The sequence below is a fragment of the Pocillopora damicornis genome, chromosome 2, assembly GCF_964200805.1.
Source record: "Pocillopora damicornis chromosome 2, jaPocDami1.2, whole genome shotgun sequence".
Taxonomy (NCBI): Eukaryota; Metazoa; Cnidaria; class Anthozoa; order Scleractinia; family Pocilloporidae; genus Pocillopora; species Pocillopora damicornis.
In genome coordinates, this window is record NC_142671.1 from 25,391,040 (window position 1) to 25,407,807 (window position 16,768).

The 16,768-nt window shown below is 36.5% G+C and overlaps 2 protein-coding genes across 7 annotated transcripts in view; one reads left to right on the top strand and one right to left on the bottom strand.

Annotated features, from left to right (window-relative positions):
• The window catches only part of LOC113673678 (alpha-1A adrenergic receptor), a 20,388-nt gene continuing 3,620 nt past the window's right edge, over positions 1-16,768 (bottom strand). For 2 of the 6 annotated variants that reach the window (XM_089197562.1, XM_089197560.1), the window contains exons 2-3: positions 14,238-14,301; positions 1-3,643 (exon numbers count right to left, since the gene is read on the bottom strand). In XM_089197562.1, coding sequence (XP_089053688.1) covers positions 2,541-3,629 — 1,089 coding nt within the window. In that variant the 5' untranslated portion in view covers positions 3,630-3,643; positions 14,238-14,301 and the 3' untranslated portion in view covers positions 1-2,540. Of the gene's footprint in view, positions 3,644-5,041; positions 5,521-5,552; positions 5,830-6,850; positions 7,097-11,683; positions 11,783-14,237; positions 14,302-16,768 lie in introns of those variants that run through there. The other 4 variants (XM_027190092.2, XM_089197563.1, XM_089197564.1 and 1 more) reach the window with 4 other exon arrangements.
• Positions 11,597-16,768, top strand: part of LOC113673692 (histamine H2 receptor) — a 27,776-nt gene continuing 22,604 nt past the window's right edge. Inside the window, exons 1-2 of the mRNA XM_089197552.1 lie at positions 11,597-12,737; positions 13,268-15,820. The gene's annotated coding sequence lies outside the window, so the exon portion shown is untranslated. The remainder of the gene's footprint in view (positions 12,738-13,267; positions 15,821-16,768) is intronic.

Below are 16,768 nucleotides of genomic sequence, written 5' to 3' on the forward strand. Positions count from 1 at the left end.
TAAGGAAAAAGACTTGTTTATTAACGCTGGGTTCAGATCATTTTGTAGTTTGACAACTTAAAGGTAAGAGATTGAACAGAATACTTCACTTACTATAACTTTGTCTAACTTTTCACACCTAATAACTCATCATTTATCACCTTGAGCTAGGAATGATATCCTGTTTGATTACAAGAAATATGTCAGGATAAAAGTATAAGATTTGTTTTCAGAACTCTAAATTCCTGTTAAAATTTTAACAATAGTGTAATTACTCGATGCTCTAAACAAAAATAATCGCTCTGCAAGCGAATGACCTCTCACGCGACAGGTGCAGTGTCTCCGTTAACTGACTAATTAAAACAGGTCACTAAAACTCCAAGTTGGATACAAATACCTGATAAAATATGACTTAGATGTAGTTCAAAGCATTGGGCAACTTTTAGGGATCATATCTGGATATTTCACCAATTAAACATCAGTTACCAGTAAATATATAACCAAACGGGATCATGACAAATATTTTCCTATACCTTTCTACAAAAGTTTTTGTGAACGGTATAGTTATCAAACATCCTGCCTGAATGAGCCAATAAGATTTTTTTTATGAAATCCTCCAGTGTATAGTCATTATAAATACTGACAAGGGGGAACAATTATAGGTTATGGCCTTCTTCGCCTCCTGATTCATACAATTTTAAACTGCTTTCTAGTAATTATAATAATGAATTTGAAACATCGGAGTTACTGTTACGAGTCAAATTATATATTTATTCCATTTTGATCGTAGTAATGTAGGTAATCTAAGGACATTCTTCTGTATTGGGTCAAACTTCGTAACAGTAGTCGCCCAAGGAGATTCAATGACATTTCACTGTGTTAGGCCAAACTTTGCCCAAGATTATACTATCCTTCAGAACGAAAAATCCAGGGCGCGAATCCTCTCTCTTTTTCAGTCCTAAGATCCCAGAAGAATGCCCTAACGCCGCAGCAGGCTTCACAAGCCATATAATTTTTTTCCCTTGTTACAAGCGTATATTGAAAGCAATAACAGCTATTAAGTTTTGAGATTTTAAAGATAAGCTTAACCGTTTCAAAATTGTCTATATTGTGCTAGGCAGCCTGGCTGCGCGCTTGTGACATTACCAAATCTCGATCCTCTTTTCAACCCTTGATAATCTGTTTTAACCATTAAGGGCCACACAAAAAGGAAAATTTGGGATTTAAATGATGATCATTTTTACGATAACAAGAGCAGTAGCTGTATGTGAAGCGGTTTTCTCGGTTGTGGAGAAAAAAAGTTACTTGGTTTCTAGAGCATTCATCTCATGGAAACATGATAATCTAATAATCATGGTTCGTGCAAATTTATTAAGTGTACGCTTTGGCTGGAGAATCGTTTAAAAGCCTTTCTTGGGATAGACCAAACAGTCATAAAAATCTTAGCAAAAGTGAAAGCCTTGGCTAAACGATCTTACGTTACCATCCAAAATCATTTTGGAACTTGCGGCTGATCAGCCACCTCTCTCGAAACTGCACTGAAATGGCCTCACGTGTTTGATCTAAATCAAACTTTTTCATCTTACAAATTGCTTCAAAAGCATAATGGTGTTTGATCATTTAGCGACCTCTAGAAACGAAGCAAACCAAACCGGGGAAAAACAAGCAACTAGAAACCAAACATGAGTAATTTAACGCAGGAAGGGTCTTGCGAGCTCATCTGCGTTCCATGTTTGATAAAATACTGATTATTTGCTCGTTTAGCCACCCTATTTCGTGTGCGACAAATACAGCGATGAACGATAATTTTGATTGTTTAGCCGGGGCGTAAATCTGTTCCCTGAAGGAAACCAACCTTAAGGTTTGACAAGAGTTTTTTTTTGACGCCAGAGATATCATTTTTAACAACATCTGAGAAAATTGGAACTACAATGACTCTAAAGATAATCTCACTGGCTCTTTAATGTCGTTAGCTCTGCTACTTGCTGGTTACCCTAGGCTGAATAGGAAAAAAGTAGCATAGCATTTGTTGGCTTACAACTATGAAAGATAACTTGACAGCTAAAACTATGGGAATTTACATTACGGAAACGTCTGTTGGGACCAATCCGTAGACTCCATCGTAAAGCATTCCCTTCCTTATACCGCAAGATTTCGGCCTTGATTTTTATCAGAAAATTAGTTTTTTTACAGAAGGCGCTTAACTTGCGCCTCAATTTATTGTGTTTGAATGTGCACTTTTCAACATTTCAGTACGATTCCTCTCCCTAAACTTAAAGTCGTAAAGGAGCTTTTCCGAAAATAAATTGGCGATTAATTAAAATAAGTTTAACGAGATTCACTGACAGTTAACTATAACTTTATATTGGTGCTCCGTGGCGAACGAATACCGACAGATTTTTGTACTTACTCGCTTTGCTCTTTCTCTTACTCTTTATTGAGTTTTTTCAATGGTAAGCATGTTCGCCTCTCCTCCAACCTTTTAATCCAAAGGTTTATAATTCTAATGAAGAAATTAATTCTCCGCTCCATTTCCCGCTATCCCTGGAAGAAGAGAGGTGTCATATAAATGTAACAGGAGGGTCTTCTGTTTTTCTTTTAACGCTGCTTTTTCTACTAAGCTTCCTTCTTAATTCACCATTACTAAGCTCTTTTGAGGACGAGCTAGAAAACGTGTCTCCATGAGTGGCAAAAATGGATCCTCCAGGTAAGGTAAGCCTTCTAGATAATGTTCCTATCGTAGTGAGTGACTCTTCTCGAGTTCTTTCTAGCCGTCCACGCCATCGAGTAAAAAGTCTCTTGAAGGCCCTACGATAGGTTTTATTTAAGCAAGTGTACAAAATTGGATTTAAACAACTATTTACATATTCCAACCATTTGGCGCACTTGTGAACATCCAAAGGATAAAAGTTCTTGTTGTTGATGTAGCCAATGACTGACACAAAGAAAGGCGCCCAACAGAAAACGAACGCACCAATCACCACCGCTATTGTTTTCGCGGCTTTCACGTCTGTAGTGTAGTTCCTGTTACGACCGATTCGACGAGCCTGGCGTCTAGCTACAACATAAATTCTGGCGTACATCGCGATCATAAATAACAGCGGAAGTGCAAAGCTCGCTATGAACACCATATATTGATATCCACCGGTTCGTATCCAGTTTTTATCCAGGAGTCGCAGACTGGACACTACGACGGCATAAATCCATGCAAAACACAAAATAAGCAAAGCTCTTCGTGATGTCATTACATGAGGATATGAATATGGGGCAGTGATTGCCACGTGTCTATCAGCACTAACCGCTGCCAAGTTCATTATGGATGCTGTGCCAAAGAAAATATCCATGCATTGCCAAAAGAGATAAAGATCTCCCTGAATGACGTTCTTGTTTGATAAATCGGTAAGCTGCAATACTAACCAAAATGGCATCCCTAAAATTGCCACTAGTATATCGGATATTGCGAGACTTATGATAAAATAGTTACATATTGTTCGAAGGTCTCGGAATGTGTAGAAGCTTGCACATACGATTGCATTTCCAAATATAGTAAGTACTATCACGAGACCCACAGCAACTGCGCTAGTGATATTGACAGGATCTGTGACAAATAGCACGGGAGTTGTCGTGGCACTGTCATTTGAAATATTCATATCTAATGTTTAACCTAAGGAAAGAAAAAGCAGAAATCAACTTTAGTGGAAGTATTTCTCTCTATCCGTCTATCCATCCATGTATCCATCTCTCTATCTACAGTCGAACCTGTATTAAGCGGTCACTCACGGGGAATGGCGGGGTGACCCCTAAATACAGGTTGACCACTTAATACAGGTTCCACGGAATAGGGGTTTTGCAAAAAAACGGTAAAAAAACGCCATTTTATACAATAATTGACCACTTACTGTACAAAACCTACTAGCATTGATTTCGGGAGATAAACATGAATTAAATATACCTGGGAGTTTCTTCTTTGAGTGGTCCTACTGATTCCGTTAAATACAGTTAGAAGACAGTACAAACAGGTGGAAATTGCAATGTTTGAAGGTAAAGAATATCGGGACTTTGACAACTGATTGTTAAATACAGGGTGACCGCTCAATACGGTACCGCGTCATACAGGTTCGACTGTATCTATCTATCTATATTTCCATCTACCTACCTACCCCTCTATATCAATTAATAATTACAGATGATGATAAATGATGATAACGACAATGTTATTAAAAGCTATTATCAGGTTCATAAGAAGGCCCCTCTTGTTCTTAAGAATGAATCAAAATATTTAGAGACGTACTTCATTATTTTATAGGGAACATTTTTAACCCAAGAACAGCCCAACTGCAAAAATTATTAGAGGTTGCTACTATCTAAAGCAACTGAATCAATCACATAAGAAAGAAAGTAAGCAAATAACATTTGGATGGCGAACCCTGCAGAAACTCTTCTATTTTGTCTGTCTAATTTGTAAGAAAAGACTTGCTAAGAATAAGGGTTTTCAACATCTGTGGAATACATTGATAAGCCTTTTCTTTGGTTGACCTAGTGATGAAATATCAAAGATGATAACAAGTGTGAAACTAAAATTTCGACAAGCTAATAAGCGAAGCACAGAGCGTGAAATAAATAGAAACAAATTATTTCAGCTTAAAAGTATAAAATTCTATTCAAGGTCAAAATAAAAAGGGACTAAATAGTTCTAAAAAAAATATAATGGTTGTTTGTGGCATTTTTCTTTAGGTGATAAGTAGATCTTGTTGGTATGGTGCATATCTGACTGTTTCAGTTGACTGTTTTAGTTCGCCTGTAATATTTTGACAGAGCTGCTCACTTACGAGGATATAGGTTGATTGCAGCTTTAACGTTGCGATTATAAAGCGGCGCAGTACTTCTCTTCATCTAAACAACAATGAGCGCTTTATTTGTCAATCTGTAGTTTGCAGCAGGCTTACTACATCACTACAACTGCTTTCTGGTTGAAAGACATCACACTCTTAGAACGCAAGTATTATGTTCTCCGGTGAAATCAATTCGCTTTGAAATTCGAAGGTAAACAGACAAAACCTACCATTCCTGATAATTCGTGATCGAAATTCGCCACTCATGTTGAGTCTTGTTAATGTAAAACTCCTGGAGCACTGATCGTATTGAAACTATGCGTGGGATCTTTATTTGAATGAGAATGATAGATAAGTGATTACCATGACGATCCTAGCTCGCACTGCTTGAGTGTTTGCTTGTTGGTTTTTTTTTTTCATAAAGTATCGTTATAGAGCATACAAAACGATGCACACTAACTTCCATGAAAGAAACAGAATCACTCAGACTCGTCTGGTCTGTTTGCCTTAAGAGTAAGATGATTTCGGTAGGGGCGATACAAAATGTCAGGTTCAAAAGCATTACAAATTTAAATGGATGGAGACTGACATGATCTCAAAAACAAACCGTCTTTGTATTAAAGAAAGCTGTTAACATGATGTACACTGTATAAATGTTACAAAGCAGCAATACGTATATCAGAACATTAGGTGCTTAAGAAGATTACAAAAGATTGTGGGCAACAAAAAGGGCTTACCTACTTTAGTTTGTACTAGCACGAACTTTCCTGGTCTGAAAGCAAATTAAACGAAATTTACGCTTGATCAAAGTAGACGCGTGATGTGTCCATAGAAAAACAGGAACGTGGGCGAGCGCTGTCATTTACAATGGAATGTGGCAAGATCTCTCAAGGCTGACCAGAAATCAGGAGACTAAATTCTCAGCATGATTTGAAATGCAAGCAAGAGGCAAAGCTAACTAATATGTCGAACATTGATCAGTCAATTTAAGATTACCAACAAATCAAGTACATTTGTTATTTTATGTCTATTTCGTGATTTCGGAATGTATTTGTATTACAAGGGTTAATTAAATGCTTCTGTCAGAGGAGAGACGGCAAATTGGCAGCAACAAGAAGTTCATGTACTGGCAAGACAAGAAATCGCAGAAACTTTTCAGTTTTTTTCGGAAAAAGGAATAACCACCAAAAACATTCCACTTCATCTAACAAGCAACGAGACGCAGCGTGATGATAAAAAAAAAAATTCAAACCTAGGGTGAGGACTGAGAATCAGCCAACATATTGAGTCACATTGCATGAATGCTGACACAAGAGAGTGAGAGCCTAAAGGAATCCAATGCTGGCTGAACCAGGCCCCTGGATTTAGATGTTTCTGTGCCTCAACGAATCAACCACACCAATCTTATTTCGGCTGTCATGCAGCGGGGTCAGGTGCAGCGTGCCTTTCATTTATAACGATTTTCTTATTGTACTGGCTATCTCTGCAACATTGTAGTCACTTCAAACTTATGGAAACCATTCAAGGAATTAGAAACGAAAATAAGTAAAAACCGTCAAAGATCAAATTGTTCTAGGAAAATCGAAACAAAATGCTTTGGAGTGGAACATGTTTGTTCCCATGCAAATTTATAATACACATTGAGAAACGTTGGCGACAACTGCAGATTTCATATTATTGTGCAAAAAAGATAAAACAATTAAGTGTCAATAATTTCAGGGAGTTTCAAAATCTTAATTTTTTTAGACTTGTTCATGACTTCTTCAGAGGACAGTTTCTTTCATCGCTCTCTAGACGATCTTCACTCCGTGTATTGCTTATTCGCCCAGGGAATGTATGTTACAGCAAATATTTTCAAGTTTTGAAAAGCGCACGCATTTTAATAGCCATTGCATCTGCAGTAAGTAAATTGGAATGATGATCAAGAAAATAGCCTTTTTAGTCAGTGGTTGAATAGTTTTAAGGTGACCCTGACCACAAAAGACCCTGACTCTGATTACATTCAGGGGATATTTGTGTATCAGCATATCTCCACTCACCTATTTGTGGCCTGTCTATAGGAGCATAGGATACTGCTATTTTTTTGTTCTTCCACGCTTATACGTATTTCTCAGGTTATGCTACACTGAGAATGTGTAGTCGGTAATTCTTGTTGATAGAACACAGTTCTGGTTTTGATTAAAAAGGACTGTAATCTTACTCTGAATGAATTTGCAATTTTTGTGGAATATAACCTCCTTCTTGAGATTGAGAACGTATTACAAATAAACTCCTGATTTCAAAATAATTCTGTGTCGATTAACAAAGCAATTTGACTTTCCATATATTTTTATCAAGCTGTGCCGTGAAAAACATACGAATCCCCGCTGTTTTTCAATTAACCCAATTCAATTTCAATGAAAATGTTATAGAGTTCCATGAAATTTCATCCTCAAGAGATGGTGTTAAAAAACAATAAAAAATGTTTCCACACAATAAAGATTGTTTTTAAAGTTAACAGTATAAGCTTTTGAATAGGCTTTCTATTTATTTTGAATGAAAATTCGAATACGTGGTCACACTATTCCGACATGCTGCGATAGTCCAATCCTTCCCTGCGGCGAAATGATGGAGAAATAGAATTCGCCTCTTTGGAACAGGTTTTTAATCATAGAAACACGCAAATCAATGGTGATAGTAAAATCAAATGTAAAAGTAAAACAAAGCAGCAGTAAGTTGTTAATCTATGTTGTTGTTTGAGCCGAATTTAACACCTAAATCTCATTCTGTCGTTAATTGTAGACTGGAATTAGTATTCATGTTATTCTCATAGATTCTCCAGGCAACTGGAGTTTTTCACAGAACGCACCGGGGTTGCTTCAATATTTAATAGACAATCTTAAGTGTGTGTAGGTAAAAGGGTATTACTGATTTTGATAATCAAATAAATGTAGAATCATCAAGAACAGAAATTCATCAGCCGAGGGAAATTCCCGGTGGGGTGCAAAATTTGACGCATTTTCAATTCCATTTCACGTCCATGTATTATCTTATGTGGTTGTGTTTTTTTGTGAAAACTCCATTTATAAGAAAGAAGATTTCTTTTTAACTCTGGTTGAAGTTCAAGTAAAAGTAGGTGTGTTTGGGATCATAGGAAAATCTTTATCAGGAGTCACCATCATGAAATAAACTAAATAGTGACTCCATCAGATGGAGAGTGAGTCAAGCAGGAGAATAATTGACATACATACATGTACATCTTTCATCCGCCTCGCCTATAATTTAAGGTCAAAGTTACCTCAGGCTTCTCTTCTCGTTTTCATGAAAAATTGATATATCCTTTAACGTGCCAAGCAGCTAAATAGAGGGACTGGTTATTGGATGGTTAGTATGGATTGAATGTTAATAAGATCATTACTATCCCTTTAGCTGTTTTTATGCTACTGTTTATAGTGGCGTTACTATTTCAGAACACGTAGAGATTTGGGAGAAATATCTTGTTTCGTGCAGAAAATGCTGCACAGGGAATTCTTGCAGGTCTCAAATAGCCGATGATTTTTTTCGTCCAGTGGCGTCCTAACCTTTAAATTTTTCTCGCTCCAATATCAACGTTTGCTCGTATTAATAATAGTTCGCCAATTAATGTGTACTCAGTACAGAAGTACAAATGATTTTTAAAAGAAAAGGGGCAGTTTTAGATCCTGCTTATTCTATGCTAATGGTGGCTTTAATACCCATTCGAGAATTATAAACATCGTTTGTTACTCGTTGCACATATGGGATACTTTGTGAACACAGCCTAAGCCTGCACCATGGGAGGAGGAGAGGAAAGTCATCTGGTTGACGGGTTTGGCTTCAATTAGATTTCCACCCGGCTTTCTGTGTGTCATACTTCTAAAGTAAACTTATTCGATGAATCGTACAAAACATAAGAGAGATTAAGATTTCTGCTGAAGACATATATCGGTTGTTAAATTAATTTTTCGACTGGTCATTTTTACACTTATCTTTCCCATGTAATTTCCGCCAAGTATTTTTCTTTAAGACGAGAAATTATCTGTTTCAGAGAGTTATGACGCACACTTTTTGACAGAATTAGGCATACTTCTGAGAGGATTAAGTTGCCGGGCGTGAAGTGTGATATGAGTCATAAAGGACAGATTAGCTCCACCTCAATACGCTTGTCCTGAAAAAATGGATAATTAGAAGCACCTTTTACTGCACAAACTCTTTTCATAAATGGAAACGGGAAAAGGGGAACTCTTTGAGACAATCAACCTGATGGGGCTTTGGGTTCAACAATTACCTCAAATCTCATGACCCACTTCACATCTCTGGGGAGCTACTACTTCAAAGAGAAGAAATCGATCCGCCTATAATAAAATACTGCGACAAAGCAACACAACCGCTAGGAACCTTTGTTTGAAACTGGCGACTTTTTTCATTACGTTTTCTCTAGCTGTCTACATCATAGTACAGCCTTGTGACAGCAATTTTTGGATCCTAAATCGTATGTACGGTGGCCGGTAAGAACAAAACACAAAACTCTACAACACAAACACAAACTTAAAACAGAATCGCAAAATGCGCAGCACTAACGCAAAACTCTACAACACAAACACAAACTGAAAACAGAATCACAAAATCCGCAACACTACCACAAAACTCTACAACACAAACACAAACGTAGGTTTTGTGTCAGTGTTGCGGATTTTGTGATTCTGTTTTGAGTTTGTGTTTGTGTTGTGGGTTTTGTGACTGTTTTGTTTTTACCGGCCACCGTACGTATGTGATGTTTGTAAAGCTCAGTCACAAAGCCTTTGTGAAAACCATTTGGTTTAAAAATCCGAAGGTATTCATCGAACCACCAACAACAGCACTCTCCAACTAACGGTCGACCAAAAAATTCGAATAACAGTAGTTGGTAATCATGTTTGATATATGTCAATTATACAGCTCGATACTCGGAGTTAATAGCACGCATATGGGTATGAGAAAAATGCAACAAAAAGGGAAATCTAACCTGGCATATGGAAGCTTCAAGGGAAGCACTTTCTTAATTTTTTGCAGACATGAATTTTCGCACTGTTTGTAGCCTCTTGCTTCAAGCGCACACGACAAAGGAGAATGCAACTGTATTTGACATACGTATATCTAAACAAGATAGAATTACATTGCTTTTTATTATCATCAAGTTAAAATTGCCATTAGCAACGACTGTAAACAAGTGAAATTAATCTTTGAACATACTCGACGTTACATCTTTTCTAAATCGAAGGACATATAAAGAGTTACCAGCGTGAATAACACTGGAATTTCCTTTATTATCACCGTAAGTTTAAATTTTAATATAATCACGAACTGGAAAATGACGTTCCAATTTTGGAAATTGTAGGGGATGGTTATTACATTTACTTTGGCGGAGCAGGTTGCCCTATTAAATAAAACTTCCAATCTGTTTTTACTGTTGCCAATACTTGCATATCAACAGCATACTAACATATCACTACGCTGTAGAAAATCAATGAGATTCTTATGCTAAAGCGTGGTGAACAAAAAATCTCCAGAGAGATTTGCCATTGCGAATTGAGAGACAAGTCAAAACAAATTTGAAATGCAATTATCAAGGGGAAGAATAAAAACAGTGTGAAATAATGTCAATCTTGCAGTTAAGTTGCAACGTATTGATAAAAGTGCCTACGATGTCATTTACATGTATTGCATGGTACGTTAATGTTTAGTTTTGGAGGGAAAATTTTAACTCCTTCACTCCTTCAAAATATTTTTATGAAATTCGTAAGTTATCTTGTACTACGTAACAAGAGATTTTAATTGCTCCATTAGCAATTGAAATTAAATTTGATCAGAGATTTAGACTTTAAGACAAAATTTGTGGTCAGAAAATATGATGCGCAGTTGGATATAACCGACATTAAATAATCATTGCAATGCAGATAGTAAATGATGAGGGTGTTTTTGGTCAACTCTATGACTTAGTTATGCACAGACAAAAAGAGATGGAGACTGTGGATACTTATATAATAAAATGAACGTCGTTTTATCATCTGATTTTGGTATTTAACACATTTCTTTCTTGCTCACAAGCAAAAGTCTTGCTGTTCAGATTCGGAACTTTTATTGCATAAGTGATTCATTATCATTCTCGTAAGTAAATAGGTTTTTTATGTCTCCCTGCCTCAAAAGTGTCGGAGGGAGTATCACTTAAAAAAAGATCTGTTGTGCGTCTTTCGCCTGTCGTTTTTCTGTTCTAAAGCAACTTACTTCTGAATGTTTGCCACAAACATTTAAACACGCATGACTACTCTAAAAGATCGTATGATCCATTCTCATACTGCGTCCTAATTCGTACAAAAGCTAGTGCTATTGCAGCTGAGAAAGCGTGTATGACGTTACCTTTCACTGGCAAAGTTTGTTGGGATAAATAAAACAAAACGATGGCTCACAAAGAAATTTTATTTCAATAACCCGAAATTATTTTATAATTTGGTTGTGCTGTGGTCTTCTGATTAATTATTTAGTTCAGTCTGTCAAGTACTAATCAATTGCTGTTTGGCAAATTTTCGACAGTTTCAGTTATATTCGAGTTTTTGCCCTCAATCGGAAACTTTGAAACAAAGAAATATGGCTCTGTGATACATGATCGCAAAACGAAATACTTTGCGATCATGTATCACAGCAACACAAACACAAACTCGTCAAATCTCCGCCATGGAACAGGATGAACATGGTGATTTTTCTCGATTTGTTAAGTCTTTTTTGGAATCCAAATAATAATTCTTGCCCAAATTAGTATGAGTTCGAGGTGATATCTAAAAAACTGTTATAGTATTTACCATTAATTTCTTGGCAAATAGAGAAACAGTGAACCTTACCTTAAAGATGGATCTCACGAAACGGAAAGAGCGAATGCATTTTTATATTCATTGAAGTCTTTTGTCATTATCCTTTAACATCTCTGGACTCTGAGTGACTGTTGCAAGTATATATTATAAACTTTGTTTACCTCATAAAGTAAAATAGCATTTTTTAAGTGTCGCCTACTGGCCGGAACATCAATAAAGTGCATTAATGGTTTTGTCATACAAAGTAGGTTAAGAGGTCCGGAAGGCAAATTATATGTAAATGTCAAGGCAATATATGTTTTCAACCAAAACAGTTGCCTACATTTTGTATGCGGTGCTCTTTCCGTAAGTTTCGTTAATGTGTTGTACAAGGTTAATTTCCGTTTTATGTCAAAATTTTCTCACTTAAAGCCCGATTTAGCTTCCTCACAGTATCCGCGGAATGATGGCTGTTATTTCGACCAAATTGCCAAATTGCCAAAACGCTTCAGGAGCAATGATATGGGCGCATCCGAATGCTCTCCCGCTTAATACATGGGGCATGTTTGAAATTATCATATGCTTTACTGTTTAATATGTTTCGCTTATTCATCACACATTTGGAAATTATAAGTTAGCTTTTACTTCATTAATTTTCCTCCTAACATTCAAATTGTTCGACAAAACCAGACTCCCTGTAGGCTACAAAGTTGTCATTTCTTCCTGTCTAAAGATACCAGTCTACGGTTTTATGAATTTCTATACAGACATCTGATTTTGGAAAAAAATTGATACAGAAGCAGGAATAAAGTTACCGACTTTGTGGAGTCTACTTTTTCCCCCTAAAAATGAAGGATAAACATTTCCGATTTAGGTAGAAGCCAAGGACGTTCAATCTATTTCAAAATCTCATCGTCATAGCTTCCCACGCAAACGTCTTCCCATTCCATCAGAAATGTAAATCATTTAGTTTGATATTTCAGATGTAAATCCCGTCACCACCATCGAAGATCAACAACTCGGAAATTGGACTTTGGATCAATGGAAGACTTCCTTCAAGTCGGCACTAAGTGAAGAAGACACGTGTCCTCACTGATTGCCAACGGTCAGCTTGTTTTAGGCAATTACAGGATATATTTTTTATTCATTAATTTTTTCTTTTACTTCACGTTGTGCATGCAGTCTTGCTTATTTGGGGGATTTTAAAATATCGTTAGTATTCTTGTGGCAAGCGGTGCTGGCCTTCTCAATAAACAAAGTATAGCGTTAATCATTTTTACATTGCTATAAATTCCTCACACTTACTCTTATTTTTTCTACAGTACAATTTTTTGTTTTTGCTTTACTTAAGTGGTCTGCCCTCTTTCTGTCGCGACAGTTGAATCAGTATGTAGTATGATAAAACAAAAATGAAAGAGAAAATCCAAAAATTTAGAATTGTACAATCAATGTCCGTTTCATTTATAGTGGATTCTTGTTTGGAGTGTTTGCTATATAACATGATTCGTGTATATTATTCTTCTCGTCAATTTAGACTTATAGTATATTTTAGTTTGTTTGTCTATTTGTTTTCTGGAGTACATTAGCGTTACTTACATTGTCCATCACACATATATCAATACGATAACTTTATAGGAACATACCAAAGATCATCAAAGAAGGAGTCCGAAACCATCTCATGGGTCATGCAACGCAGGAAAGTTCACATCCGTGACGAGCATAAACCTTTCAATAAACTTTCACTAACGATGGAGACAAAGCAAACAATGTGATAGACAGGACCAGACAAGAGCGAGCCCCGGTTCCCTTTTGGGAGAAAGCTTATTGCTATGGACAAAATCGTATTTCGCTGCAGTTTTCGCATTTAATTGGTGGCAGCATCTAGATGAACTGATTGTGACCTGTGAACGTGGCTCTGTCGATGGATTCGAGAGAGAAATTAGAAGGCTGGGCACTAAAATTTAGTAATTAGAAACCAAAGACAGACAAATAAGAGTGTCATTTTAAAAAAAACCCTTTCTTTTTCAAATATTTTTGCAAAACATCCAATACTTTGTATGACGACTTATTTTACGTCGTCTGATAGTTTTAACGGTAAATTGTCAACTGAAGAGTCTTAAATCAGTTTGGTTAGTTGGAAATACTTCGTCTCACGTCATTATGAGAAACGTCTTTGAGTTAGGCTTTGAACCTTTACACAAACAAAAATGAAAAATTATTGTTGAATGATCGATTTACTATCAAAAATTGAGGCTTACTCCAAGACAAAAAGTCTCAGATTGAATCGTAGTTAATGCGATGTAGCGGTAACACTATATGTTATCATTATTTTACCGGTAAACCATTCCAACCACTATGACCCAAGCTGCTCGTTTAATCAATCATCAAATAAATATTGCCTTAATTATTTATAGTTTTTTACAGAAATGGTTGTTCAGTCGTCAGGGAGTCAGTTTAAAGGAGACGCGTAACACTCGCACTTAAGCTATGTGGGTGTACTAGAACTTTTAAAAAGTCAAGTACGCGAGTCGTTAAACATATTCAATTCGATGTTTAGGTTTATTCTCGCTTTTTTTGTGAGATCACATAGAACACTGCTACTCACCCTAAATGGCTCCTGACACAAAGTCTCGTCTTGATCCAACAGTGAGAATTCGGTTTCTGCCCTCCTGAAATAAGAGAAAAGCTTTTACGTTTGATAATCCTTTCAGAAAGAGATTTTGCTCACTTTCACCAAGAGCAAAACTATCGCGGTTTGAATCGCGGAAGGCAAAGTTAGAATTACCACATTTCCTTTGTGGGAACGGAACAGGTTTTTTTTATGGGATTGTTTCAAATTATGGGAATATTTCTGCGAGAGTCAGATTAAAAACTGATAGCCTTTATTTTGAATTAGTTGCATAGCTGGATGCATACGAAGAGGATCGAGAATTGTGAGGTAATAAGTCCTGTTAAGAAGTTGTCTTGATAGACCTTCGGGCTTTTATTAAAATGTTTTATATTACAACCTTGTGTGGGGAGTGTGATACAAAAACCTTTCAAAGCCTGGTTCGTCATACATGTATCTGCCATACCATGTGTCACCTGTGTCAAATTATTTAAAGATAGCCAAGAGCTGTTTATGACAGATGGTGTTGGCAACCTCATTCGCCACTGCTGTTGATTGTTAAGAGTGTAACCTGATAAGTGCGGACACGTCAGTTACATTGAACTTATCGCTGATGTATTAGTTTGGAGAACTGTTCTAGACCTGATAGAATATACTTCTCTCGATAATAATTGTGAAATCGTGGGATAACCTTGTCAGGAACATCATAGAAATATTGCATAAATGAAATTGCATTTAAGTAACTCGCACCAAGAGAAACGTTTTTTTTTTTTAATTTGAATTTTATTTTTTTTTAGTCAAAAGAGGGGATTTTTTTTTTCAAGATCATTTAAACCCGACAATTGTGTTATACGGGTGTTTTTAGTTCGTGCCCTGGCCCAAAACGTAAAATGAAACTACCAAAATGATTCTTCAGTTCCAAAGATAAACTTTGCACACGAGTATCTTTTTTTCAGTATATTTTAAGGCAGCATAGTTGTTTACTTGACTGAAATTGTTGTTGATTCTTTATGCTTCTACTTCTGGTATAGATATTCGTTACTTGGTTGAGCTTTACGGAGAACAGTTCAGGTGATTTTTACTGACTCAGTTTACACTAGCATATCATCTACAACTATAAATTTCATTTCTCAAATAGTGAATCGAGTTCATCAAATATTCAGCTCTGCTCAAACGTAGCCTTTATGGATTCTTAACTGCCGGAGAACCTCAACGACCCAGCAGCACTATTCTTAACAATAGCGGAGAAAATTCTTTATTTGTCGTCTGTAAGATCAGAAACATGCGCAGTTTGGCTGTTTTATTATCCGATAAATACACGCGTGTAATATCGTATCTTATAATTGGACGTATGACTCGTGAAAATTGGTATATTTTTCATCAAAAAGTGCTTGTTTCGGAAAGGAGCTTGAAGATTATGCGCGCGGATTCGGGAGGTAACTCCCATAATCATTCTCCTTCGGCTGTAGCAACGTTTCTTGGGTCCTTAAATAATCATATATTCAAGCGATTGTTTACGCTCATTTCCGCTTCAACCGCGTTGCCGTCGGATTGCATACGGAAAATGCCGTAGAATTCAGGTGAGCCTTTGATAAGCCGCATGACAATGTTCTTTTGTTAAAAATTGAAGATATTCTAAATTTCAGTATTTTCCCTTGAATCACACAATCACACAACAAGGAAAGTGATATTCGGAGGCTGATGAATACAACGGAAAGGGTAAGACGTTTGCATATGCAGATCTTCGCTCGCTCAAAGGTTCCTTAGTTTTTTCGCACGAACTTATAGTGCATCCTGGGCATACTATGTATGCTATGCCCTCATTTAAAAGAAAACAATTTTGTAGTTTGTTGAAATTTTCATATTACATTTCGTATTATCAGACACAGGAACAAAAAAGGAAAAGTTGCCATTAAACCACAACATAGAGGATATGCTTAGTAAACGACTCGATACCGATAAGGTATCATCAGATCTGGCTTGATAAGCTGTATATTATCAGGCTAAAAATGACAAAAAGAGTATGAATGTCGTATCCCGTGCTTGACCAGGGATTCCTTTTTTAAACCATCATTCTTTCTGGAAGTATCACGTCTAGATGCGTCGATGATATCTTTTAAGACATCATTTCCTTGCGCTCGAACTATGAATGAAACAAATGTTTACTTTTGCAGACTTGAAAGAAGACTTTAATCCTTCCGGCAAATTAGCTCTGACAGCCGACAGGAAAGCTCCGTATTATGAATAAATGTCGCAATGATTGTTTCTCCCTTAAGTGCGAATAGCGCGTCATTGAGAACACCGCCATTTTTGAATACCTAGAAGAATCTTTTCAATACTTTTCGTTAAAAAAGCTGCAAGCAGGCAAGAAATTTCCAAAGTTTTTGACAAGCATCCTCAAGAACGAAAATACTATTTGCAAATGGAAGATTTTTTATAATCTGCGAAAGATTTATACAAGTAAAAGTCTTGTTTTAAAATCTCATACTTTCTGAAAGTATCATGTCTAGATGCGACAAGTTTGCCGA